General features: G+C 41.6%; 1 protein-coding gene across 1 annotated transcript; it reads right to left on the bottom strand.

Moving 5' to 3' along the window:
• Positions 1-3,776: 3,776 nt before the first annotated feature.
• rffl (ring finger and FYVE-like domain containing E3 ubiquitin protein ligase) lies at positions 3,777-24,792 on the bottom strand. Its single transcript, XM_080731657.1, has 8 exons — positions 24,594-24,792; positions 17,360-17,562; positions 11,537-11,734; positions 10,058-10,348; positions 8,525-8,738; positions 7,482-7,505; positions 6,332-6,525; positions 3,777-5,734 (listed from the first exon to the last, which is right to left on the bottom strand). Exons 2-7 carry the CDS (start codon positions 17,549-17,551, stop codon positions 6,338-6,340), a joined length of 1,107 nt encoding a protein of 368 aa, XP_080587783.1. The 5' UTR covers positions 17,552-17,562; positions 24,594-24,792; the 3' UTR covers positions 3,777-5,734; positions 6,332-6,337.
• Between the last annotated feature and the right edge of the window lie 2,103 nt (positions 24,793-26,895).

Here is a 26,895-nt window from a genome sequence, read left to right as displayed (position 1 = left end):
TTATTTGTAATATCATTTGACCCAATCACTCCACTTCGTATCTTAAACAAAAAAAGGTCAAACCAAAGTTTTACATTTCCATGTTTTCAAAGTATCTCAACAGGCACTCATTCACTAAGCAGGAACAGGGTAGTAGTACTGTAGCACTCATAGTGATTCTCCACCGAAAATCTAAAAATAAGCTTTCTTTTACTCCTTTTAGGCTTTACTCTAAAGGAGATAGATAGACCTCTGTTTAAATAGTTGAAGCGAAAACTTCCTTCAGATAATGCTGCTGAGCATTACCTGCTGAATAAAGTTGTTTATATAAATGTTTATCAAATCTGGAAGAAAGAAAAAATAGAAGATGTACAAGCTGGACATATCGGCTATTTTCGAACAGCTAGTTTAAATTGAAACTGAAGTCTCCCAAACGCACCAGATGTGATTGTGAGTCCGCAAACTGTTACTGTGTGCAGAGATATGTGCAGAACTGTTCCCACCAGCAACTTTTACAGAGTTGCTGAGTTTACAGAGATTTGTCACTCACAGAAAACAGCCCAATATACAGTGAAAGGTGGTCAGAATTATTCAAATAAACAATTTTTCTCTACTGTCTCAATGCCGTTAACAGCACCTACAGTACCAAGAAATGTGAGTTTATGGTAGAAACATAACACTGGAATAATTGACATGAAGGTTAATTGTTATAGTCGGTTATCTTGCAGAACGAAACCTCTAATGTCATCCTATATCAGTGGTTCTCAACCACTGATGTAGTGGTCCGGGGACCATCAGTGGTCCTTGAGGGGGTTCCAGGTGGTCCCCGGACCCCAGCTAAATGATGGAATTTGGTAACCAAATGGTCACCCTTATAGATCTTTAACTATTGAGAGTGTAAAATGAAACCAAATGGACCCATTTTACACTCTCTAGAGTTAAATTCAAATTAATTTACAAGTCTACACAATTAGAGAATGTAGAATAATTGTTATTTTGATCATTGTTTCCAATAGGAGAGTGCTCTCCTATTGGTATCACCATCAATGGAATTGTGGACAAAATCTTATATATTTTCGTTTTGGGTCTGAGAGGCTAAATCTCATCATGGTCTGTGGCTCAAATGCTGAGTAAGTAATGGACCTTGATGTGTAAAGGGTTGAAAACCACTGCCCTACATGAACCAAATGATTAACTTTAAAGCTATACTGTGTAAGTTGCTCAACTTGTGGTCAGTAGCTCTATAGCAAACCTCGGTCGCGTCTGCGTCTTTCGGCCGTTTTTCGGTTCTCACACCCCCGCGTCTGCCTCCACCTCGCCGAGATCTATCTTTTGAGGGGTCCCTGGTTGCTGTGCGTTCAGCCATTCCGGAGATACACTCCTTCACCCATGCTTCACCGTGCACCCGAGTATAGAGACACACGGGAGACTACAAATATGGCCGCCCTAGCGACCCCACTCCAAGATGCGCTGTGATTGGCCGGTAGTGTATAACCCTCGCTGTGATTGGCCGGTAGTGTGATGACGCAATTTTGCCGCGAAAACCGGTCCCCGGTAGCCGGTAGGGATCATAGAAAACATATAAAGAGAAGGCTTTAGAAGCTGAAAATAACGGAGTGGGGGTTCTAAAACTTTAGCGATTTAACAGTTAGGACAATTTTAAGATTTGTTTTATAAAAAAAGTTACATGGTATAACTTTAATGGTCTGGCGAAGCTGCTTGTCAAGATTGATCCAGTACTGAGTGAAAGCAGTGAGGGCTGTGATTGTGTGTGTGTGTGTGGGGGGGGGGGGACGGACGACGACGACCCACCACATTAGGTCGTGAAATGGGCCCCCTTCTCTGGCTGAGAATGAGATACTGGACTCACCACACCGTGACTCAGACAAGGCGACACATCCATAGCAGCCTCCAGCATACCTGCACCGGGCTGTACAGATTGGTGCAACAATGCCTCCACGTAGCAGACAGACCACAGCAGACCTAAACTGTACCAGCCATGCCTGGGGAGACCTGGCCTCGTGTCTTCGCCGGTCAGTAACCGAGTCGGTCTACAGAAACAGAAAGATGTGGTGAACAGAGAGAAACACCATAACGAATGTTCAAGAACAGGGGATAATATAATAATCTGTGTGCATCTGAGATACAGTATATACAGCTTTGACTAAAAAAAAGAACAATGTAAAATAAATTAACTTCCATATATTCTAAATATCATTGCACAAGCAGTGAAATATTCAAACCGTATTTTGTTTTAATTTAGATTTTTAAGGCATACAGCTCATGAAAATCAAAAACCCATGTCTTAAAATAATATATTACACAAGACCACTCAAAACAATGAGAGAAATCATAAATGTCAACCTTCTGAAGTCAGAGTTGTTTGAAGTCCAGTGTGACATTTCTGCAGTCAGTGATGTGGGATGGTATTGCTTCTGCTGCTTCCAAAGCCTTTACACAATATTCAATATTCTGTGTGTGTGTGTGTGTGTGTGTGTGTGTGTGTGTGTGGCTGTGTGCGTGCGTGCGTGCGTGTCATTGAGCTTTTAATTGGGAGCCACTGCTCTGGGCTACTGGGCTACTACTAGCAGTGACTGTTGAAGAATTAAGTGAATGTTAGAACGTCAAAATGTTCTTGCAGTAATAACAGTCAATCCAGCCATTTCACAAAATCTAATTCTTTAATCTTTTGAGTAAACAACAGGTCCAAGAAAAATAAACATTAAAAGTAAAATAGATAAAACGCATCTTTGTTGTAAGAAAATAAGGTCGTTTTCTTTCCATTGCCCTAAAGGAAAATGAAATCAATCAAATGCCAAGATGGATAAAAGCATAAAAATAATAAAAAGCCCCCATTTCTTCTTCTTCACAGGAGGGTAGTGCAATCAACACATTGTTACAACAACACACAACAACACAAGTAGAAAACTAGAGATTGTACATGCCGCTTCAAACGCACGTCAGGAGGTTACAGTTCAGAGTTACAGCTCTGGTCTCCAGACTGCCGTGGCTCTTTCCGACAACAAAAAATAAGCCAACTATGCCGTGCCGTGCGAACTTGCGAAGCCCAGTTTGTACTTCGGCCGCTGTCTGCGACGAAGCACAGATTAAGGCTTAATGTAATTTCACAGGTTCTTGATTTGGTTCCATACGCTACAGCTCAGTTTCAGTTAAACGGTTCTCAGAACCTAATTTGGGCCCTTCTCGGGAACCCTGAGTTCGGGGGAACCCATGGGGAGGGAGGGAGGGAGGGAGCGAGCAGGTGCCGTTTTCTCTGGACTGGTCAAGCTGAGCGCGAAGAGACTTGGACCAGACGCAGCTAGAACAACACAACACCCGTTTTCCAAACTCTATATTTTATACTTTCAGAATCTTTTATTCTACTATATAATGGCATGCCCAAAATAGAGATACCAGGGTTAATGTTGTTAAAGTACATACAATCTGCAGCCACAATCAAACTGAAAATCTGTGGTTGTAATAGGATAAAAAAAAAGAAAAAAAAAAAAGAAAAAAAAGAAACTAATGACAGAACTCACACGTTCTGGAAGGTTTCAGGTTCAGTAAGGTTCTAGGTTACCTTCGTACATAGTCGAAAAGAGCCATTGGAGACCCAAGAACAGGGTCCATTTACCAATGTTTACTACATCTTAAAGGTAGGGTAAGTGGTTTCATTTAAGTTTCAGTTTTCATGTAGGTGACAGGCGGGGGCCTTCCTCGAATCATGATCAAGTGGGGGCGGGCCTTGGTGCGCATAGGGCCCGCCCCCACTTCACCATGATTGGAGGAAGGCCCCACTCTATCTTGATTGGAGGAACACCTGTCTCCTCCACCACAACTGAAACTGCTTTTTTCTTCTCACAGGGGATAAGGCTGAAGTCCAAATATGGACCAAACACTCTATAGTAACTAGTACTATCAGAACATAGACCCTTTTTGTTATATTTTGAATTAAATAAAATCACTTACCCTACCTTTAACCCAGAACACTTAAGTTGGCAGTTTCAAAACCAACAAATTGAACACAAAAATATTTAAATGTTTTTCTCCCATGTTGGATTTGATCTGATCAGCTGTAGAACACCAGCTTCTTCCATTATGCTCCCAGTGAAGGAATGTGAGCAACAAAATGGCTCAAAATATTTTGCTTGATAACAAAACCACAACCAGGAAGATTAGCAACCGCTATGGTGGAAGGTAATGGGTTATTTTTTTGCACCATCTACAGTGCAGTTGTGATTTCTTTTTTCAGCTTAGAAACTAAGCTTGTACAGTTTCCAATTGGTCATTTCAAAGCCTCTACAGCAGTGGTCAGCATTGAGCAATCTGGTACACCTACCAGCACTAGTACGGCTGGTTTTATATCCCCAGGACCTCTAGTACTGCTGGTTTTCTATCCTACCAGGACCTCTAGTACTGCTGGTTTTATATATCCACAGGACCTCTAGTACTGCTGGTTTTATATCCTACCAGGACCTCTAGTACTGCTGGTTTTATATCCTACCAGGACCTCTAGTACTGCTGGTTTTATATCCTACCAGGACCTCTAGTACTGCTGGTTTTATATCCCCACTAGTACTGCTGGTTTTCATATATTTAAAGGGATAGTTTAAGGCAGGGATCTTCAACATTTTTCAGGCGAAGGACCCTTTAGCTGAGAGAGAGATGAAGCAGCACTACATATTGGATTCATGTTAAATGTGCGACAACGTAAACATTTTGGAACTCAATATTTTGGAAACATGACCATTGGCTTGGTGCTTGGACTGCATTGCTTTATAATAGCTGATTCTTTGATAGCCGATCTACAAGCTCGCAACGTGCCGCAGGCGCGCTGTGACCTTGTAGATATTCGGCGAATGTTCCCCCCAGAATAGGGATGTGAGGGTTCAAGTGGTCAATATGAAAAATGTAAAAAAGGTGGCCCCCCTGCAGCATCTCCAAGGACCCCTAGGGGTCCCGGACACATTGTTGAAGACCCCGGGTTTAAGGCATAGCCATGACATACAGAGCAGATTATCCATGTCTGACAGTGTATGAGAGAGACAGCTGGTAATAAAGCTGAGAGTGAAAAAATGTAGCGGAGACAGACAGTACACAACTGAGAGGAAGACAGTTGTAGGAGAGACAGACAGAGTTGGACAGCTAGAACTGGATACAGGAGGGAAGCTGCTGGTCACAGTTTGATGCCAGACAACAAACTGATGAACGTGGCACTTTATTGTGCACGCGACCATTCTCTACAAACCCGGCCACAGCGGGACGGTCATACTATCTACAAACGCATTTCAAAGAGAATGCGTGCACACAAAGCTTTTTTTCTTCTTCTTTTTTTCGTAGGAAAAGCGGGAAAGAAAACTTCATGTGCTTGAGTGTGTCAGCGGCCAGCAGTGAGCACAGCTGCATTCAATAACATGGAGCGTAGTATGCATAGCTAGTATGCATAACATCTACTATGCACACTATATTTTATATCCAAAAAAATACAGTTATCTTCAAGCTCTTCTCCCAACATCTCCTAAACTAAAACAGAACTGAGGTAAGCTTATAGCTTTGAAGGTTCGGGAGTTGTTTTCGGGGTCTGCTGTTAAGGCTTCAGGGTGTTGAAGGCTTTGTGTGAAGAACCTGAGAAGTTTGGAATCTCCTGACCAGCACGGCACCACTGGTCTTTTGGTGAGGTCTCTTACGATGTTGTTACTGCTGCTGGGAGCTCTGTTCTTTCTGGGAATGTGTCTCTGGAGGAGACCAATGGTTCCTGACAACACATAAAGAAACGACAGTTGAGTTTATTTGAATGGATTATATTTGATTATTTCTGAACTTCTTTTGCGAAATGTTCTAAATTTGTTTTGCTGAAAGTTTCTGAAAAAGAAAATCACACCTAGATTGAAGTGGGTGGTGCTACTGTATTTATGAGTTAATTTCATTAACACAAATTGCCTTGCCTTTTCTTCTTTTTTACTTTACAGACACCCCAGAGCCAAAGGAGGCGTCTCGCTAAACCACCTAACCACCCAGTCACCGCTCCCTCTATCATAGTTTCCCAAACCTTACCTTGTAGATCGTCTCTTTTCACTACTTCATAAACATTTGTTTTGTAATTTATGGAATTTCTTAGATTTTTCTTAAAGGGGAGAACCACCCATTTTCAACATTGAACTATGTAATTAATATACCTTTGAGTTGTTAAGTGGAAATAAGAACCCCCCCCCTCCTGTGTTGCCTAGAACTTGGAGGATTGATTTTGGGGTTTGGCTTGCAAAGTAAACCGTGATGACATCATCACGGTGTAATTTGCAAGCAAATCCACGTACCCCTTTAAGAACGGAACGCAGCTCGGAGGACCACGTACCTTTTTTTATGAGCGGAACACGTGCACGGCTCGGACCACGTACTGCCGGCAGATGGGACACTCGTTCATCCTCTTGCCGCAGCGGGAGCAGGTGACCATGTGGCCGCACTCCAGCAGCACACAGTCTATGGGAGAGTCCATGCAGATACGACACAGGCTGTCCTCCTGGATGCCTCCTGTGGTGCCGGACGGGTCTGCACGGAGAGAGGGGCAAGTGGTGGAAAAAAGGGCCGTCACCGATTATGACATTTTCAGGGTTCCCACACATCTTTACGAATTCATTTCCAAAACCTTTCCAAAACCTTTCCTGAATATTTAACCTGATTTCCAGGACTATATAACAATTCAGCTCAATAACGAGTCGCTTACTCCTATGCGCAATGCCCAAAGACAGCTAGTGTATGCCAGTGGTTCTCAACCTTTTCAGGCCGTGACCCCCGAAATAATCATATTTGAACTGGGACCCCCCCCCCCCCCGAAATAATCATATTTGAACTGGGACCCCCACCCAAATATTAAAAATATTTCCAGGAATTTCATTACCGTGGGAACCCTGCATTTTAGGTGACGATTAATTGTCACTCAAATAATTGCGATTAACGATTTAATTGTGTTTTTGTTGTTGACAATTACATTTCTGTTTGGCTTTTAGGCTTTGAAGTTGCACATGGCAGATATGACACATAACCTAAATATACAAAGAAATACCATACCATCTTCACTGCTCAATAGAGAAAACATTTATTAAAGCAGACCTTTAGATCAAATAGAATAACCCGCATACCATCTTCACTTGCTCAATAGAGAAAATATTTATTAAGGCAACGTTTCGGTCATGGACCTCAAATGCCTGAGGAAGGTCCATGACCGAAATGTTGCCTAAAAAGAGGGTGTGCGGGTTATTCTATTGTATCTAAAAGTAATACCAGAAATACTAATAATATTAATAATACAAACTACGGTAGTCCATTCCTAATACTAGAACTAAACCAATAACCACTCATGAATTATACATTTTTCCCCCAGACTACTGCTGCTGAAATCAAATGCCAAACTTGGAAAAATGATTTTGTTCTTTTCGTAAGACACGTGGACCATGAGAAAACTACTAAATTACAGTTTAGTTGAAATATGAAGGAAGAGCAGTCACCTGTATCATCTGCAGTGTTGTTTGCTGGAAGGAAAAGAAACAAAGAGAAACATTTTAGCATAAAGATTACATCATTCTCACACCTCATCCGCACTGCACGTGAATGAGCGACATGACACGAAATACTGTCCGCATTTGGAGTGTCGGCCATAACATGACGTAGCCTTAACCAATCAAATAAATAAATAATAATATAAAGTGTTTGGGGGGGGGGGGGGGGGGGGGGGATTGGCCATTTAACTCTATGGACGTCGCTGCGAAACCTCGCTAAAATAGAGACTCTGCGAGCAAAAACAGGAGGGGTGGACGGCGTCGCGGTACGACGCGCTTTCGCTCGCGGTAGGTCAGGACATCCTCGTTGAAACAAATGTATTTTAATGAGATTTCATCGCTCGCGCCGCGTCGCTTGCGTCACATCGCTCGCGACGCATCGCAGGCAGTGCGAAGCTGTAACAGTCTATCATCCATCCACAACTACTTTACTTTATTTATTTAGACTGCATATTAATGGACATCACATATGTATTGTACGCAACATAAATATAACAGATTTAGCAAAGACGGTAATTTACATCCACAGTCCCCACACAAAACATAAAAACAAAACAGGCAGACAGTGGAATGTCTTGGTGGAATATATTACTATATAGTTTAGCAGTGTTTTTATAGGGCAGTTACAGATTTGTAACTAAAGCAACTTAAGTCTTGTATATAGTATTACTTTCAAGTATTGCAGGATACGCTGATGACAGGCGCTACCCCAGCCGGAAGGACTATTTGACAAATATCACCATACCCCGCCCCGGCTTCCCTCCCCTGAACAATGGGCGAAATGTGTTCGCATCAAGCACGCCGGCAGGGGTGCTAGACCCAGTGCTGGTCGGGGGAAAAAAATAGACCAGTCAATCGCAATTGTGTCCCCAAAACCGAGGGGGCCGATTGGTACCACCGAGATGTTGTTACTCCCCGAACAGAACCGAAATAAATACGGCTCTAAAAGTGGAGTATGCATCGGCCCCAACAAACTCTCTCCATCACATTACCTATATTGTTGTGGCGGTCCTTGTGGTCGTGGTACAGTCTGGTGACTCTCTCCATCAACTCCCACTTCTCACAGCAGCCTTTGTAGTCCACAAAGTTCCTGGCCAGGATCTCCTTGAGCTGCCGGACGCTCAGAGACTCAATGTCCTCCAGGCAGGAGATGTCTGACATGGAGGCTCTCCTCCCTGTGACCACCAGCTCTTCAGGGTCTGAGACCTGCAGGGAAACATAGAGCAGTGGTTCTCAAACCTTTTGGGTTTCAGTACCCCCTTTTCCTTATTGCTGAATCCAAGTACCCCCTTTAATCCAGAGGTTCTCAAAGTGGATTCCATGGACTCTGTGGGCTCCTGTAGGGGGGGTCTAAATTGACCCATACAAGTCTGTAACTCTAACAGTGTACAAATGGAACCAAATGAACCCTGACGGGTTTGTACACTGTCAGAGTTAAGGGGATACCTTGAAATTTGGTAGTTTGAGAAACAAGTAAGTAAGTAAGTAAGTAGTCTGTTTTCTATTCAGTAACAGAAAAAGATCTTCATTTGGTTTAAAGCTATGTGTGCTGCTCTGTATACATAGCTTTAAACCAAATGAAGAAAATGGAAACATTCATTTTACATGTTCTCTCAAGTACCCCCTGTAGTACCTCTGCGTACCCCTAGGGGTACACGTACCCCCATTTGAGAAACACTGACATAGAGGATAGATAACACTAACACCACCAGCTCTTGTGTCTGAGATCTGCAGGGAAACATAGAAGCGTATTACACTAACACTAAGATCAGGCTGAACTAGCCTTCCAATTATGCTGTGGTTATGTTATGCCGCCACTAGATGGTGGTGTTTAGTAATTTATAAAATGACAGACTGTAAAAACTGCAAGCGTGCTCAGTAAAGGGAAACACTCTCTCTGTTTAGCAATACATAGCAAATGCACACATGCATGGCTCTTTTTTTTTTTTTTTTAAACAGCTTCCAATTTCAACCTGGTGTCCCTGTTTTGGGCATGTCATTGTGGGTCAGGGACGTGCAGAGAATGTTAGAGAGGCAGGGGCTGAAATTTCTAAAAGGGCCTTTTGGTGAAAATATCTAAAATAGCAGACCTCCAAGCTCACAACGCGTCACGCTGCGACGTGTTGTTAGCTTGGAGGTCGGCAATTCTCTTGAATGCTGAATGGAAAGAGGGCATTTGCATTTCTTTCACCATAGTAGAAACTGCGTTCAAGGTCTCGAGAGGGCACTTTTTTTTACAGACGGATAAAAGCGCATGGGCTTAAGCCCCCTTTAACCCATTCAGAACTGTACACATTATGGTGTATTATTATTTTATGCTTTAACTATTAAAAAATAGCAGATATACAAGCTCACAGCGCGGCACCGAGTGCCGCGCTGCGAGCTTGTAGATCTGCTATTTTTGAAAAATCGTGAAAATTTGAATTTTTACCCGATTCTATAAGTGTCTTTTGAATCCTTCTAAGATTTTCTGAAAAACCAAAGTTTCAAAGATAATCAAAGATCCACGACGCGGCGTGTATTACCTGGCTGTCGTCCTGTGTGCTGGGTGGGGGTACAGACTCTGTGGAGGTGGAGGTGGAGGGTGGGGTGGACGATGCGGTGGTGGTGGTGTCATCTGTGTGCGGCTCTGCGCTGACGTCGGCGGTGATGCTGGTGATGTTGATGGTGACGGTGTCTGTGGACTGGTGGGTCAGCGGGGGCGTGGAGGGGGGGTCATCTGGGAGGTTCTGAGAGGAGGGGGGGTCGGAGGAGGGGGGGTCGTAGCCGTCGGACGACGGCGTCTGCTGAACCAGAACCAGGTCCACCAGCTCCTCCTGAGTAGGGATGGGATGATAATTAAGCGATATAATTAGCGATATTATCGTTTATCGTGATAAAAAACACTCACGATAATCGCATCGCGGAGATTTAATTTAGCGTGATTTAGCGTGATCCGTCATGCATTTTTATTGCCAAACTGCATATCCTGTAACACTTAAACCCTCTATAATTGGTGTAAGAGCCATTTGAGCCTTGTTAATTATAATTGATGATGTCACTGAAGGGGATGGTCAATGGCCAAATTGATTGTCTATTTAAGAGGCTCTGTAAACACAGACAGGTGTTGTTGATGTGAGAGGCACACAGTTCTTTGACTGTGTAGTGGGTGTGAGGCAGGCTGATGCTCTGTGCATTTGTTTATTATTTTATTAGCTGAAGTATAGGACTTTGCAACAAGAATAAATACATTTATGATGAACTCTAAAGGAAATGTTTGGACATCAGTTCTTCTAGGCTACACATCACACGTCTGAACTTAATCTTGAGCGTCAGCAACCAGTAGTGCCAAGTATAGGGACTTTGGCCACTACAATTGGTAAAAGGTACTCCCAGTATAATATACGTACTTGATACAGTCTTTTTTCACTCTCTATCAAATGTCTTTGCCAAAGAATTGACGATCTACAAGCTCAGCTTGTAGATCTGCTATTTTTTGGCAAATGTTCCGCCCCAGGATAATGGATTTTGATTAACGCAATGATTGATTAACGCAATAATATCGTAAATTGCGATTTCTTTTGTCACAATAATCGTGATATGAAAATTTCATATCGTACCATCCCTACTCTTGAGATGCCACAGAAGATGTTTTATGAAAACGTTTTTTTTATGATTGATTGAATACTTTATAGACCACAGAAGTCTTCATTTACTCCTAGGGCTGTCACGATTATGACAGTTTACATGACGATTAATATTGTCACTCAAATAATTGCGATTGATGATTTAATTGTGTTTTTGTCGTTAACAATTACACTTCTGTTTTTGATCAGGTCTGTTTTACTAAACATAGTGATGTGTTTTTGATGTGATATTGATGAATTCCAAATATCAAATTATTCTGAGGCACCCCTGGACTGGCATCATGGCACCCACCTCGGGAAACCCTGCGTTATAGTATTACTTTCAGAAAAGAAAATACAAAAAAAGCTCATGAGCTCTAGGTGAAGGTGGTGGTGTACCTTCTCGCGACACATCTGTGTGGGGACCTCGTGCAGGTGGAGGTAGTCCCGCAGGTCCTTCACCTTCAGCTTCATGAGCTCCGCCCTCTCAATCAGGTTGCCGTAGAAACGCTGACAGGTGTGGCAGAGGCGGGGCCTTGGCTCCAGTTGGGCGGAGCAATGGCCGCAGTAGTTCTTTTTACAGTCCACGCACACATGCTGCAGAGAGACAGACAGACAGACAGACATACTTTTGTTCAGGTGTAGAGACAGACAGACAGGTTTTCAGCTGAAGAGTCAGACACACAGAAAGACAGACAGCTAGGGGCAGGGTGGCGCAAGTCGGTAGTGCTGTCGCCTCACAGCTAGAGGGTCCTGGGTTTGATTCCTCCCAGGGACACTGAGTGCTGGGGGCGTGTTCTCTCCTCTGCGTCATCAGTGCCCATACCCTAGGTGGGGTTGGCATGTTCTCCCAGTGTCTCCTAGGGTAGGCACTAGGCACCCTCACAAAAAACATGCAGTAATCCTGGTCTCTATTCTAGATAATTGACACCGGGTGAAAAATGGGTTACAAAATTGTGGGATAAAAATGTAAGAAAAAAAAAGAAAAAAGAAAAGAAAGACAGACAGCTGTAGCGACCAAGTAGACCTGTCACTATGATTACATAATCGAGATAATCACAATTATTTGAGTATGACAATTAATCATCTACTAAACTGTCATGATGGCAACCACCCCCTAAGACTAGGCGTGGGCGATATGGTGATACATATCATTGAGACATTACGTCCCCACGATATTCCTTTTCAGAGATATCGTATAGATCGTGATACACACTGAGAGAGCCATATCAAAATTACTGTTGAATTGTTGATACAGAGAGAGATTCATTGCAGAATTCATTAAAACCTGCTTGAATGGTATTTTGGTCTAAATGGTCTGTTACTCCTTTTTCTCTGGTTGAAATAACCATAAAAACCAACGTGAAAAAGAATCATGATAAGAGGGTGGATCGTGATACTGCTGGAAAAAGAATCAGGATTCAGGATACCAGTATGTAGGGCTGTCACAATTATTACATAATTATTTTGTCATAATCGTCATAATAGTGAATGTTGAAAAATGTCCGAAATAGTGGAAATAGCAGATCTACAAGCTACGAGCTTGTAGATCGGCTATTTCCACTATCAAAGTTATTTTTTAAGTAGTAAGTTGTCAAATATGTCAGTAATTTCTTTGTATATTTAGGTTATCTGTCATATCTACCATGTACAACTTCAAAGCCTAAAAGCCACACAGAAATGTAATTATCAACGACAAAAACACAATTAAATCGTTAATCGACAATTATTTGAGCGACAATCAATCGTCATGTAAAATGTCATATCGTGACAGCCCTACCAGTATGATATTTTTCCATATCGCCCATCCCTACCTAAGACCTGCTAAAAGTGTGTACACTGTGACACGTTTATTTCTGGTCACGTAACAAGTCTCTGAAATGCCATGCAACCAGTCTGTCATAGCAAAGCAGGGTGGGGACACAACCACAAGCTGTTCACTGGACCAACTAAACTCAGCACAAAAAGAAAGGAAACATTAATAATTAATTATATCTCCCCTTTAATAATACCAATTTGTATTGTGTTTTATATAATTTTTATCGTTGATTTGTCACCTTTACAACGAGGTACAGCTTGTAAGCATCGGGCATTCGAGGCATGAGCCTACCATGAGCGCTACCCACAGCCAAACGTGTGGGTAGCGCCGACCCATAATTTGCCAACATTCGGTCCATTATATCCCCCGTTTAATTATGCCAAATGGTATTGTGCAACACAGCCAAACGTGTTGGTAGCGCCCCTACAAAAATGGTCAAAATGGCCTGGCAGGCCTGCAATACTGTTCTTTTGGTGTTCACCTTTGTTACTTGGGGCATTGAATGATTGCACTCTCTCACAGTAATAAAGAAAAGAAAAAACAGCACATATTGGCCATTTTTACACTTTGTTAATGTTAAAGGGCCAGTTCACCTCTGCGACAACCAGATCTTATTTTATTGTTGTTTGGGACAAGATCAACACAATCCTGAGTTATTTTTTGTGTTCGATCAGTGTTTTGAGATCTTTTTGTATTTCAGAATGAATGATGATGCATTTTGCATCATATGATGCAGCATGATGAGTCATATGATGCAAAATGCATCATCATTCATTCTGAAATACTAAAATATCTCAAAACTAGGGCTGTCACAATTATTACATAATCGTCTAATCGTGATTATTTGACATAATCGTGATTATTTTTCATAATCGTCGTAATCGTTTCCAGTCAAAAATAGTGGAAATAGCAGATCTGCAAGCTAAGATGCGACATGTTGTGAGCAGAAATGTAATTGCAGAAATTGCAGAAATGTAATTGTTAACAACAAAAACACAATTAAATCGTTAATCGCAATTATTTGAGAGAAAATTAATCGTCATGTAAAATGTCATAATCGTGACAGCCCTACTCAAAACACAGATTGAACACAAAAAATAACTCAGGATTGTGTTGATCTTGTCCCAAACAACAATAAAATAAGATCTGGTTGTCCCAGAGGTGAACTGGCCCTTTAAGCTCAGTGTCAAGGAAGCCCAAAACGAGATTAAATGCCAGCAGAACAGTATATTGCAAGCCATTTTGGCAACATTTTTGGAGGCGCACCCCACGTGTTTAGTAGTGCTGCTCACTCCACGAATAGCGGATCCTCACAAGCTGTACCCCGGTGTAAAGGGGACAAATCAACGATAAAAATTATATAAAATACAATACCATTTGGGTTTATTAAAGGGGAGACATAATCGACCAAAGTTAGATTTCCGAACTTTTTGTGGCAGGTTTTAGTTAAGAGAGCCAACCGGCTAGAATAGATGGTTACTGTACTACTGGTCTGGACCAACTAATTAGAGCTATGGTTTTCAACCCTTTTTTTCATATCAAGGTCCGTTATTTATTCTGCATTTGAGCCACGCACCACCATTAGATGAGATTTAGCCTCTCAGACCCAAAACGTAGAATACTTTGTTGGCAAGATGAGCTAGTTAGCCACTACATGCATGTTACAGTTAAACGTACATGTGAGGGGATGCAAAACACGTGTGTTTACACAGTTCAGTAAAGGCTTGTTATATTTCATTTACTCGCTCAACGTTTCACTTATGGGAGAGTGGTTCTCAAAGTGGGGTCCAGGGACCCTCATGGTTCCTTGAGGGGGTTCTAAATGGACCCTTATATTACAGGTCTGCACAATTTAGGCATTACAGTAGCAGACACTATTAACCAGAGTGACTTGAAATAAGTAAGGCAAACATATACATCAAACCAGTGCCTCAGTAAATGTGGTAAAAGTAGAATCCTAGGTAAACCAAGAACTTAGCATCAGTCTAAACAATAACTATAAACTAGAAATACTGTTCCTTCGAAACAGTGTGGGCTCGCTTCCACCCAAAAAATAATAGTAAAAGGTGTCAAGGTCCCAGGCAATGCTCTCTTTCATTTTACTGACGGGCCCAGTCCGGCCTGTTCGAAGTGGAGTGGTGAATCTGAGCAGCTATACCCTGTGTGTGTATGTACTGTACTGTACTGTACTGTACTGTACTGTACTGTACAGTACTGTACCTTACTGTGCTGTACTGTACCTTACTGTACTGTACTTCGCTGTACTCTACTGTACCTTACTGTACTGTACTCTACTGCACTTTACTGTACTTTACTGTACACTACTGTACCTTACTGTACTGTACTTTACTGTACCTTACTGTACTGTACTTTACTGTACCTTACTGTACTGTACTTTACTGTACTCTGCTGTACCTTACTGTACTGTACTCTGCTGTACCGTACTGTATTGTACTTTACTGTACCTTACTGTACTGTACTTTAATGTACTCTACTGTACCTTACTATACCTTACTGTACTGTACTTTAATGTACTCTACTGTACCTTAGTGTACCTTACTGTACTTTAATGTACTCTACTGTACCTTACTGTACTGTACTTAAATGTACTCTACTGTACCTTACTGTACTGTATCTTACTGTACTGTACTCTACTGTACCTTACTGTACACTACTGTATTGTACCTTACTGTACTGTACCTTACTGTACTTTACTGTACTCTACCTTACCTATCTGTACTGTACTGTACAGTACATATTCTATGTGTTCCTATATCTATGAATTCTATGTGTGTCCCCCCCCCCCCCTTCCCTCTTGTAACCTGAGACTTTGGTGATGATTATGACACTTCGCTCTACAGAAATTTGTATTAATAATAAAATCTGCAAAGTAACAAATAACTAAAGCTGTCAAATACTGTAATTGTAGCGGAGTAGAAGTAATACAAATGAAAAGCCTGTCAACTGATCTCCCTGACAACCAACAACAACCAACACAATGACTGACTGTCCCCTCAGGCCACTGGGACCTACAGTAACATCCTTAAATTCTATAGCCTGAAGGGACAGTCCGCCATTCCACTGGTTGCCGCCGGTTGCCAGGGACATATCACAACCAATCAGGATCCTAAAACTTGATTCTTTTAAAGTAAAATTTCTCTAAAACTACAAAACATTTCAAAATGAAAAATACAAGCACACGTGTCCACAGTAAGCTGAACACATAACCATTTGAATGGTGTTGAAAGGTGTAAGTGTGTAGGAGTTGAATCGCGCCAAAGTTTTGAGGAGATACTGACTGACTGACTATAAATAATGAAGATAACATACGTGTGCTCGCCTTCCAGGCGAGCCCACAACTATAGGATACCAGGTGAGCAATGCACCTACAGTAGCATCAGTCTAAATAGCCTGCTATCCAAAGTTTAACAAAACAAAAACAAGCCCAAGTAACAAACACACGAGAACAAATGACCAAGGTAAGACTGAATGGTCGTCATAACAACTCGGTCAAGTGCTGCAGGCTAAGGTGGGGTCTGAAGAGGTGAGCAACTACAAATGTGTACAAATGGAACCAAATGGACCCTAAGGATTGTGTGTTGTTGCGTGCAGGGAGGAGATGGCGGTGGAACTGTGTGGAGCGCCGTTCCACTACCTTTCAAGCTGCACGCACGCACGCCCCACATGCACGTGCACGCACGCACGCCATCAAGATGTGTTGACGGCACGGTCAACACTTCAATCCCCCTACCTTGCTGCTCTGCATAACAATACTTGTGCATGCCTCACCTATGTCCTCAGTTACACCATAAAGACGGCCAGCAGGACGTTCGCCTCAAACTCTCTGCAGTGTTTACTGCCTGCCTGCTATCTACTACAATGCCGACCGCCGTGCCACGGCCACCGAAGAAGGAGGTTTCTGAACCACGGCTAAAACATATTGTCGCTGCCGGGCAGAAACCATATTTTAACGTTTTGTGTTTTCTCTAATGCCCTACTCGATCACACTACAGGGACACAAAAATGCATAAAAGTAATGCTTTTGTGCTTTTGTGTAATCCAGCGCTTGTGGATCTGCTACTTTTGCTGTAGTTGAATTGGGGACTGCCCATAAGTCCGAAGGTTCATTAGTCCGAAGGTTCATTAGTCCGAAGGTTCATTAGTCCGAAGGTTCATTAGTCCGAATTTAGTTAGGGTTACTGAGGTTAAGGTTAGGGTTAGAGTTAGGCATAGTATTCTTAACAAATTCAGACTAACGAACCTTCGGACCAATGCCATGGCACCGTTGAATTTGAATCCTGAAAAGTAACAGTTTTGGATTGGACACATCCACCCCGACAGAGACGATATGAAATGCGAGGAATAGGGGGAAGAAAAGGTGTGTGTGTGTGTGGGGGGGTTACCTTCCTGGCGGGGGTGTCAAAGCGCCCCCCGCAGGCCTTGCAGGAGTGCTCGGGCTGTGGGGGGGAGGGGCTGTAGCCAGAGTTGACGTAGGCCCCCTGCTGGGGGGGCTGGGGAGCGCCGCCGCTGGTCGCTTCCGGTTCGTCCACAGTGGCGGAGTCCAGGCAGAACCACGAGCAGCACGACGACAACATAATACGCAAAGCTAGGACACACACACACACACACACACACACACACACACACACACACACACACACACACACACACACACACACACACACACACACACACACACACACACACACACACACACACACACACACACACACACACACACACACACACACACAAATATTAGTAATTTGCTACTCAGACTGAATGAATCATGAAACATGAATCCAAACAATGTACAGAATGTAAACAACACACATGAACTTCTCCTCCAAATAGTTCGGCTGCCTAAGGCCGCGCTCACACATGTGCGTCACGCATCGAATCTTATCGTCTGGGAATGGCCACTGGGTGCGCCGTACTAATGCATTGTCAATGCAAGGTTGTTTGGTTTTTTGTCTCAAGCTCAACCGCAGCCTGTCTTTTGGCCAAGAGACATGGCAACGACAAAACACCAAACAACCTTCCATTGACAATGCATTAGTACGGCGCCCCCAGTGGCCATTCTCAGACGATAAGTAGAAGATTTTCACGCATATGTCTGTGGCGCGCCTAATAGACAGATTTCATGAGCGACACCCTGGAGAGGGCGCCGCCGCCATTAGCTGCGGTGTAAACACTTGTGTAAAGCAGTGTTTCTCAACCTTTTTTCTGCATGGGCACACTTTTCATGTCCCAAGAATCCATGGGCACACGAACATAACACGGGGTTGTAAATATCGTCACTGTCGGGAAGAAACCTTGTATTTCCAAGTTTCAAATTTGTAAGTTTCTTCGCAAAGTAAAGCCCTGCTTCATCATACAAGGCTGTCGCACAACATTAGTGAAAACAGCCAATATACAAGCGCACAACGCCTCGCACCGCGAGGCGTTGTGTTGCTTGTATATCGGCTGTTTTCACTAGTTTAAAGCTATACTGTGTAAGTTGCTCAACTAGTGGTCAGTAGCGGTGGCCGGAGTCGTCGCGGACCACCGCCGCGGACCACCGGAGCGGCGCCGCAAACCACCGCGACCGATAGTAATCCGTGGAGGGGTAGAACGCATGGTAGAACGTAATTTTCTGGCCAGGATTTGTGGATTAAGAGGTTAAAATCCTTCACCATGGTAAACACTGTAGCCAAGCGGAGGCGCTTCCTGGAGACCAGAGCAGATAAGCTGTGATTGGCCGGTAGTGTACCATGTGTGCATGATCGGCGATGTGATTGGGCAACGTATACACAACGTATACAGATGATGCAGATTACGTCATTTTGGCGCGAAATCCCGCCCCTGTCACTGCTAAGAAGAAAACATATAAAGAGAAGGCTTCAGAAGCTGAAAATAACGGAGTGGGTGTTCTAAAACTTTAGCGATTTAACAGTTAGGACAATTTTAAGATTTGTTTTATAAAAAAAGTTACATGGTACAACTTTAAATCATTTTTAAAATAAATACAATACTGGCTTTCAAGCATTTTCAAGGGGCACACTTGACCCTTCTCAGGGGCACACCAAAGGTCCCCAGGCACAGTGGTTGAGAGACACTGGTGTAAAGTAACTTGTAGCCTACATTTACTCAAGTACAGTAAGCGCGATTTTGAGTATTCATACTTTACTTCAGTATTATTTTCAATTTTCAATCATTTCACTTCTACTCCACCACTGGCTGCTGCTTGCACCACAGTTGCACCGCAGTTTGCATCTACAGGGAAAGCGCTCAGGAAATCGGTCTATAATGGAGGAGATTGAGCTCCTGACCCTGATGTTGTCGGACAGGAGAGGCGGACACTTAAACAGTGTTGAGACTAATGTTCTGGACACTTTATTTTATATTGTATTGTGTACTTTTGTTTAACAGAAAAAGCTACACAGCAACTAAAACGTCTCGATATTATCGTTGGCCTGGCTGTGATGACATCTCAGAACACTTTATTTTGTTTAGTTTTGAACAGGAGCGGAGGCACCTAGTGTTTAGCTTGGCCAGGAAGGCTCATGTGCCACTCAGCGATATTTATTTATTTTACATTTGTATAATATGTTTTTCTTGACTTTTTTTTTAGATGCAGGCAGCTGCAATATTTGCCTCCCGTGGAACATTGAATAATCAAAATGGGAAAAACCCGAACCCATATTTAGTCAATGAGTCATGTTTATAAGCACAGTGGAGTGGACAGATTAGATTTTTTAACAGATAAAAAATACATCAAATTAAAACAGACGTTACACAGTCAGGCAGTGAGAGGTCTGATCATCTATCCACAATGGCGATTATGTTTATTGCTCTTATTGTGCCTCACATTTTTCCAGTGTAAATAAAAAGCATTAGATTTATTCTTGTTTCCTACAGTAGCCTAGCTTCAAAGCATTGATGTTTTCATCTTGCTCAATAGGCATTTGCTTTGGTTGTAGTCATTGTCAATGGGCAAAGATAAAACTACTAATGCGCGTTCATCAACGCACATTGTTCAGAATGTATGTCTAGGCCTTTATAAACTACTGACTAAAAGCTGCAGCAGAATTGATTGTGAATTATTTCTGGAAAGAAAATAAACATTGATCTGTGTATGCTATGCACTGTACAGAACAGACATAACTCTACAATGTTTATGTTCTTCCTAGATGCATCAAAAGCTTTATTTTTAACCGCATTAAGTTGTGCGAGGGGGTCCCTCCCCAAAGTTCAACGATTGGCCCACATTCCAGTTGCTGAGCTTAATGGATTTTCAGTGGACGTTTTCCACAGAATTATCTGAAGAGCAAAGACTGAGCTGGCGACATCAAGGCTCATTCTGTCACTCAGGCCAACACCAGCCCTGTGGCCTTGTGGTTAGAGTGTCCACCCTGAGATTGAGAGGCCGGGGTTCCATTACCCAGGCCGGGTCATAACAAAGACTATCAAAAATAGGACCCAATGTAGGCCTGTCACAAATATTACATAATCGTCTACTCTAATCGAAATTATTTGACATAGTCGCAATTATTTTGTCATAATCGTTTCCATGTGGAAAAAATGTTCATATATTTTCAAACATGTTAAAAAATTGTGGAAATAGCAGATCTTCAATCTTGTAGATCAGATATTTCCACTATTAATGTTCTTTTTTTAAGTATAAAGTTGTCAAATATATAATTTGTATATTTTAGTTATGCATCATATCTGCCATGTGCAACTTCAAACTTCAAAGCCTACAAGCCAAACAGAAATGTAATTGTCAACAACAAAAACACTTAAATCACTAATTGCAATTTGAGTGACAATTAATCACGTAAAAATGCCATGTAAAATGCCATAATTGTGACAGCCCTATCCCAATGCCTCCCTGCTTGGCACTCAGCATCAAGGGTTGGGCTGTGACATACTGGCGTCATGTACTTGTACAGTACATCAGAAGCTATGGGCCACATTGCTCGGTCTGCAATGCTTACGAATGGAAGCATTCTTATGAAGTGTAAAAAGAATTATTCTAACTTTATGTAAGGAAGCATTCTTAAATGGTGCATTTATATAGTGTCTTTTATCGAAGGCGCTTTACAGAGATTGTGCATTTCACGCACGCACGCACGCACGCATGCACGCACGCACACACACACACACAGATGGCAGAGGAAACCATGCAAGGCAAAGGCACCAACCTGCTCACCGAGAGAAACTAGGGGTTCAGACAGAGTCTTGCTCAAGGACTCTTCGACACCAACTCTGGGGGAGCCGGGATCGAACTGGGAACCCTTCGGGCTCACAGCTTGTTGTGAATACATTAACCACTTAGCACTAAGCCCTATTTTAACAACACAAATCTTGTATGAGGGCTCCTGACACAAAATGTTTTCAAATGGGGGTGTCTGTGGCAAAATAATCATTAAAGGAGCGCTTTTCAACCGTGTGTTGATATAATTAGTTGACACTAATGCTTGTAATAAGATGGCACCATTTCTGGCTACTCACTCTGCATCTCATTGGTGGACTATAATGGACAGTTGAGAAACCTGCCTACCAATTAATTGACATTATCAATGTGGATTAAAAGTTAATATAAACTTCAGCTTTCCTCTTTCTGGAAAGTCAGTATGTTGAACAGTAGCCATTGTTCTCACATCAATACAAATACATATTTGTACTGGAAAGTACCAAACCTGTCTAGTCTACCGATGAGGTCATTGGTAGGCGGGTTTCTGAATTGTCCACTAGCCCTCCTCTGAGACACAGACAGAATAGACAGAAATGGCACCATCATGTTATAATGAGGACCAATTATGTTATGGGTTATGTATGTGGTCATTTAATTTGGGGGTCCTTCTTCAAAGGTTTGAGAACCACTGACTTGAGTAGTACAGTAATTCATTGTATCCATTTCCGTTGTGTGCAGTGGTGGAAAAAGTACTAAAGTGTTTTACTTTAAAAGTAAAAGTAGCAATACTACAATATAAAAATATTCTGTTACAAGTAAAAGGCCTGTGTTCAAAATGTTACTTTAGTAAAAGTACAAAACTATTGACATCCAAAAGTAAAAGTACAATATTTTTCTCAAAAAGTAGTGGAGTAGAAGTCAAAGAGTATTGAAAACTGGATACACCCCAGTAAAGAAAAAGTACCTCAAATGTGTACTTAAGTACAGTACTTGAGAGTACATGTACTTAGTTACTCTACACCACTGATTGTAAGCAGGACTGCCACCATGCTACGTTGGGAACAACAGCTGGTTATTAGTTATTATTATTATCTGTTTAGTCCACCATAGACTAGAGGTGGTGCCATGGGAGTGAGGAATAGAAACGGTTTGAGTTGCATAGGAGTGACATTGGTTAGGTTGGCCACGTTTCATGTTGAAGGGCTGAAGCAACCTTCTCAGCTGGTTTTCAGCTATCTTATTAAGCAGATTACTGAGGGAAGTTTTTATTTATTTTATCACGTTACGTTTACATGTCTTCGTCCTATTCTTATTTTATTTATTTTTTAATTTCCGTCTCAGGCCAGCTGAGGTGTTGAATAAAGGAGCTTTTTTTTTTATCTCAGAGACTCTCTATCCACTCCATAACTCTGTGAGCGCTCCCAAGAACATTTAAATAAACATGGCCAGTCCATCAGACAATTCAAGGCCTACCACTCGCCCCAAGCTTTATTGTAATCATTTTAATTATTTTTTATTTTATTTTACCTTTTCTCTGTTAAGCACTTGTGCTTCATTTTCTGCTCTGTAAAGCGCTTTGAGCTGCATTTCATGTCATGAAAGGTGCTATACAAATAAAGTTTTATTATTATTATTATTATTATACACTTATAATAAACACTTTGTTAATCCCCTGCCCTCCCCCCAGGTTGGGGTTTCCCAGGGGTCCACTCTTTTTTCCCCCTCCTCAAGCAAAACGTTTAAAAAAATAGAGCTAGAAGCTCACAACATGTTGCAACGTGTTACGTGACACACCGTTTGTGTGCTTGTAGTGTATTACAGATCTGCTATAACGTTCAGACTATTTAAACCGGGAAATTGTATAGATTTTTGCATTGGCTTGGCTATGTACCAGCTTGCAGCTTGTACATCTGCTATTTTTGGAACATTTTTGAAAAATCTTGACAGTGAGAACTGTGAGAACTACTGATTTAGAAGGCATTTGTGGAATCGGCCTCAGGTCTTATGGGCTATTATGACATGCTCAGGCACCTTTTCCACCGGGGTTGAACCAGCTCACTTTTCCCCCCCCCACCTATTATTGAACCAGTTCAGAGCGTTTCCACCGCCATATATGGGCATTCCCAGATATGGGCTTCCTTAATATTGATGACATCAGGGATCTCCATATATGGGCATAAAAGGGACAAGGACGGAATTAATTATCAAGTGTGAAAAAAATTGCTATTTGAATGAAGGCATTCAAACTTTTATTTTGCATTGTACAGGTGTCTTGCTCCTCAATTGTTTTTGTATAATATTGACAATAACAGCTACTTTTATACAAGGAATGTTGCAATACAATTCACAAAATAAAGAATAAACTGTACAAAACATAAAGTTGCCAAATAAATATTGGCACAAGATTTAAACGACAGGCTGACTTTATCAAGTAAACACTGTAAGGTAAAAAACGATTATTTAATGATTGTTGTCCAGCCATAATGATGGTGTGTGAGATTAGATTAAGATCAACTAACTTGATCATTTTCATTTATCTTGTTAAATTACAGAGGTTACTTTAATTTATCTTGTAAAACTATACCACAGTAGGCCCTACCTTTAATTTCTCTTTTTTTTTTTTTTTTTTACTTTAATTTCTCCTGTTAACTTTAACAACTTTAATTGACTTTAATTGATCTTAAACTACTACAAGTAATTTTAACTCACATCTACTTGATTACTTCAGGAAGAATCTACATAGTATCCTCTCCTCTGCTATCAGAGAGCTTTGACTGTGAATGCATTGATTATATTATCATTAATTAATATGTAACCACCACACAACAAGGATTAATCAGGAACTATAGCTGCATCCACTTGATCCCAACCAGTGGTGGAAACTGAAAGTAGGCCAAGTACATTTACTTACATACCATAATTAAGTACATTTTGAGGTATTTGTACTTGCTTGAGTATTTCCAATTTCCAGTACTTTAACACTACAAAATCTCGGATCCAAATATTGTACTTTTACTCATGAAAACTTCAAATATAGGACATTCTGCAAAGAATACTTTCTACCTTTTGGTACTTTTAAGTAGATTTTGATATTAAACAACACTTTTCTAGTATATTTTGAATTCCGCACTTAAACAGAGTATATCTACATTGCAGTATTGATACTTTTACTTATGTAAACACAATTTGAGTACTTAGTTTATCCCCACCACTAACCCCAACATGCTAACAACAGGTCATGCTAACAGGGTTAGCAGTGTTGCTGAAGTTGTAAAGAAATAAATAAACTTCTATAAAACTAAACAAAACCATCCAGCCTCCCGTTTTCTGCCCATAGTGGTTTAACATATCTCACGTCGTGTCAATATCACACACGCCGTTGGACCAGTTTGAATGGGAAACCCTACAAAAACAACACAAAATGACTATTTATTTATGTTCTAAAGTTATCTGCTTACCTCTATGTGTCTGGCTTCCTCCTCGACCCAAACTATCCGACCAGTAGGACCAGTCTAACGGCTCTCGGTGTCCGTTGCGATACTTTCCGTGTAGTTTTTTGTCATGAGTTACGGGTTTAAATGACCGTAATTCATTGTTGGGGTCAACTTTGGAACAGAAGGATATAGTATCGCGCAGACTGTTGTTGTCGAGCCTCTGGCTGCGTTAGCTAACTTGGATAAACAAAACAAACCAGGAAGAGTTTTGCCCTGCGGAACAGGTGTGACACGCGCATTGGTGACATGTAGAACCCTGTTGCTCCACATGCGTGTATCTATTCTGCATCTAGCTTGAGTCAAAACCCAAATTCATAGTGATTTTTTTTTTACTCAAATCTGCCCCCAATGGTCCCCATGGAACAAAAATATTTTGAGGCGGGGATCCGCGGCCAAATACTATAATACTTATATCATTTTGGGGGTCATTGACAGACATGACAAAGTTTGAGAACCACTCTAATATAGCATTAACATAAGTTTTTCAGAAAACTGTTAGGATTTAGAAGACATTTGTAGAATCGGCCTATTTCAGCGGTTCTCAAACTTTGCCATGTCAATGAAGGACCCCCAAAGGGTCCCATAAGGCCGCAGACCCTCATCTGTTCCAGGGACCCCCAGAAGCAAAGATTTGAGTTTAAAATGTTCACTCTGAATTTGGGTCTTGCCTCATGCTAGGAGCCATGCTAGATGCAGAATAGATAGGCCTACACGCTGTTGCTCCACATAGTCAGACGAGTTTCCGCCGGCGCATTGCTGCCCCCTACCGTTGTTCCATCCACCCATCCATCTTCATCTTCAACCGCTTATCTGGAATCGGGTCGTAGGGGTAACAAGTCCAACAGAGATTTCCAGTGTTTCTCTCTCCAGCAACCTTATCCACACTTCAACCTTGGGGACCAGGCGTTCCCAGGCCAGTGTGGAAATGTAATCCCTCCATCTGGTCTTTCATGGTCTGCCACGGGGTCTCCTCCCAGTGGGACGTGAATTGAGGACCTACCTAGGAAGGCCCTCGGGAGGCATCCATACTAGATGCCTGAACCACCTAAGCTGACACCTTTCCAAGCGTGGGAGCAGTGGTTCTATTCGGTGACTGAACTTCTCTAAGGGAAATTCCAGCCACCCGTCATAGAAAACGTATTTCATCCACTTGAACTTGTACAAACTTATGCTTTTGGTCATGACCCACACTTCATCTTGGGTTTAAAAGGTCCACTGTGGATATCTTAAATGGCATTTCACACCAAGCAGCACTAGCACATGGTTCTCAATCTCAAAATTGTCTTTCAAGGACACCACAAGCTTCAATGGCTTGTGGTGGAAATTTTGGTCAAAATTCAATTTTTGTCACAGACATACAAAATAAGTGGACAATAATATTACCAGAAACGCATTAAGAGCTGGTCCTGAATTACCTTAACAGGTCTGTAACTCTGTGTCCAAATGGAACCAAATTGACCCTTACACGTCCATTCGTAGATTTTGTACACTCTCAGAGTTAAAAGGGTCATTAAAATAAAATAAAACGTTTGAGAACCACTAGTAGGGCCTACTAGCGGAAACATAATATGCCATATAGTGTCATAGTAAATAAGTGTCATACATATTCTGAAAACCTGGAGACTTGACGTTCAGTAATTATGTCTTATGATCAGAATAAGAACATTAGCCTATAATGGTGTGTAAAAAATAATCGGACAAGGATCACCTATTAGAACTGTAACTATAGGCCTAACAACTTGCTAGTTAGGGTTATGTGTGTTAACCATGCAAGTCCTATGCACTTTGTTGTACGACAAATAGTGACTACCTGTAGTCACTATTTCCAATAGTGGTTAAGGTTTTACTATACTCCACAAGACCACAAGTCTAAAGATTATAGAAAAAGATATCACCAGTGCATCTGTCATGTTTGTTCACTATGGTTCACAAGTCTGAAAACGAAAGATTTATTATAGAAAGGATATCCCCAGTGCCTGTCTGTCATGTTTTTCATGCGCCACAAGAGAATAAAAAAACTCATTAAATAGATCATGTTTTGATATCAAAATAAAATCAAAATAAAATGTAATTCTTTTCAAATCAGAGTTAAGAGGAATCAGATGCCAGAATGTGTGTGCATTTCAATTGAGAATGCAATGCAACTAAAATAGTTATAAAACACAATACAAAATAATATAGCTTCACAGCCAAACCTGTTTGGTAAGGTGGGGATCAGGTGTGGGAGTTCAATGAGAAGTTACAATTGTCAAATCTATCTTAACAG

Source organism: Nannobrachium achirus (assembly GCF_963921795.1).
Source record: "Nannobrachium achirus genome assembly, chromosome: 8".
In the NCBI taxonomy this organism is placed as follows: domain Eukaryota; kingdom Metazoa; phylum Chordata; class Actinopteri; order Myctophiformes; family Myctophidae; genus Nannobrachium; species Nannobrachium achirus.
This window is presented reverse-complemented; position numbering and strand designations above follow the sequence as displayed.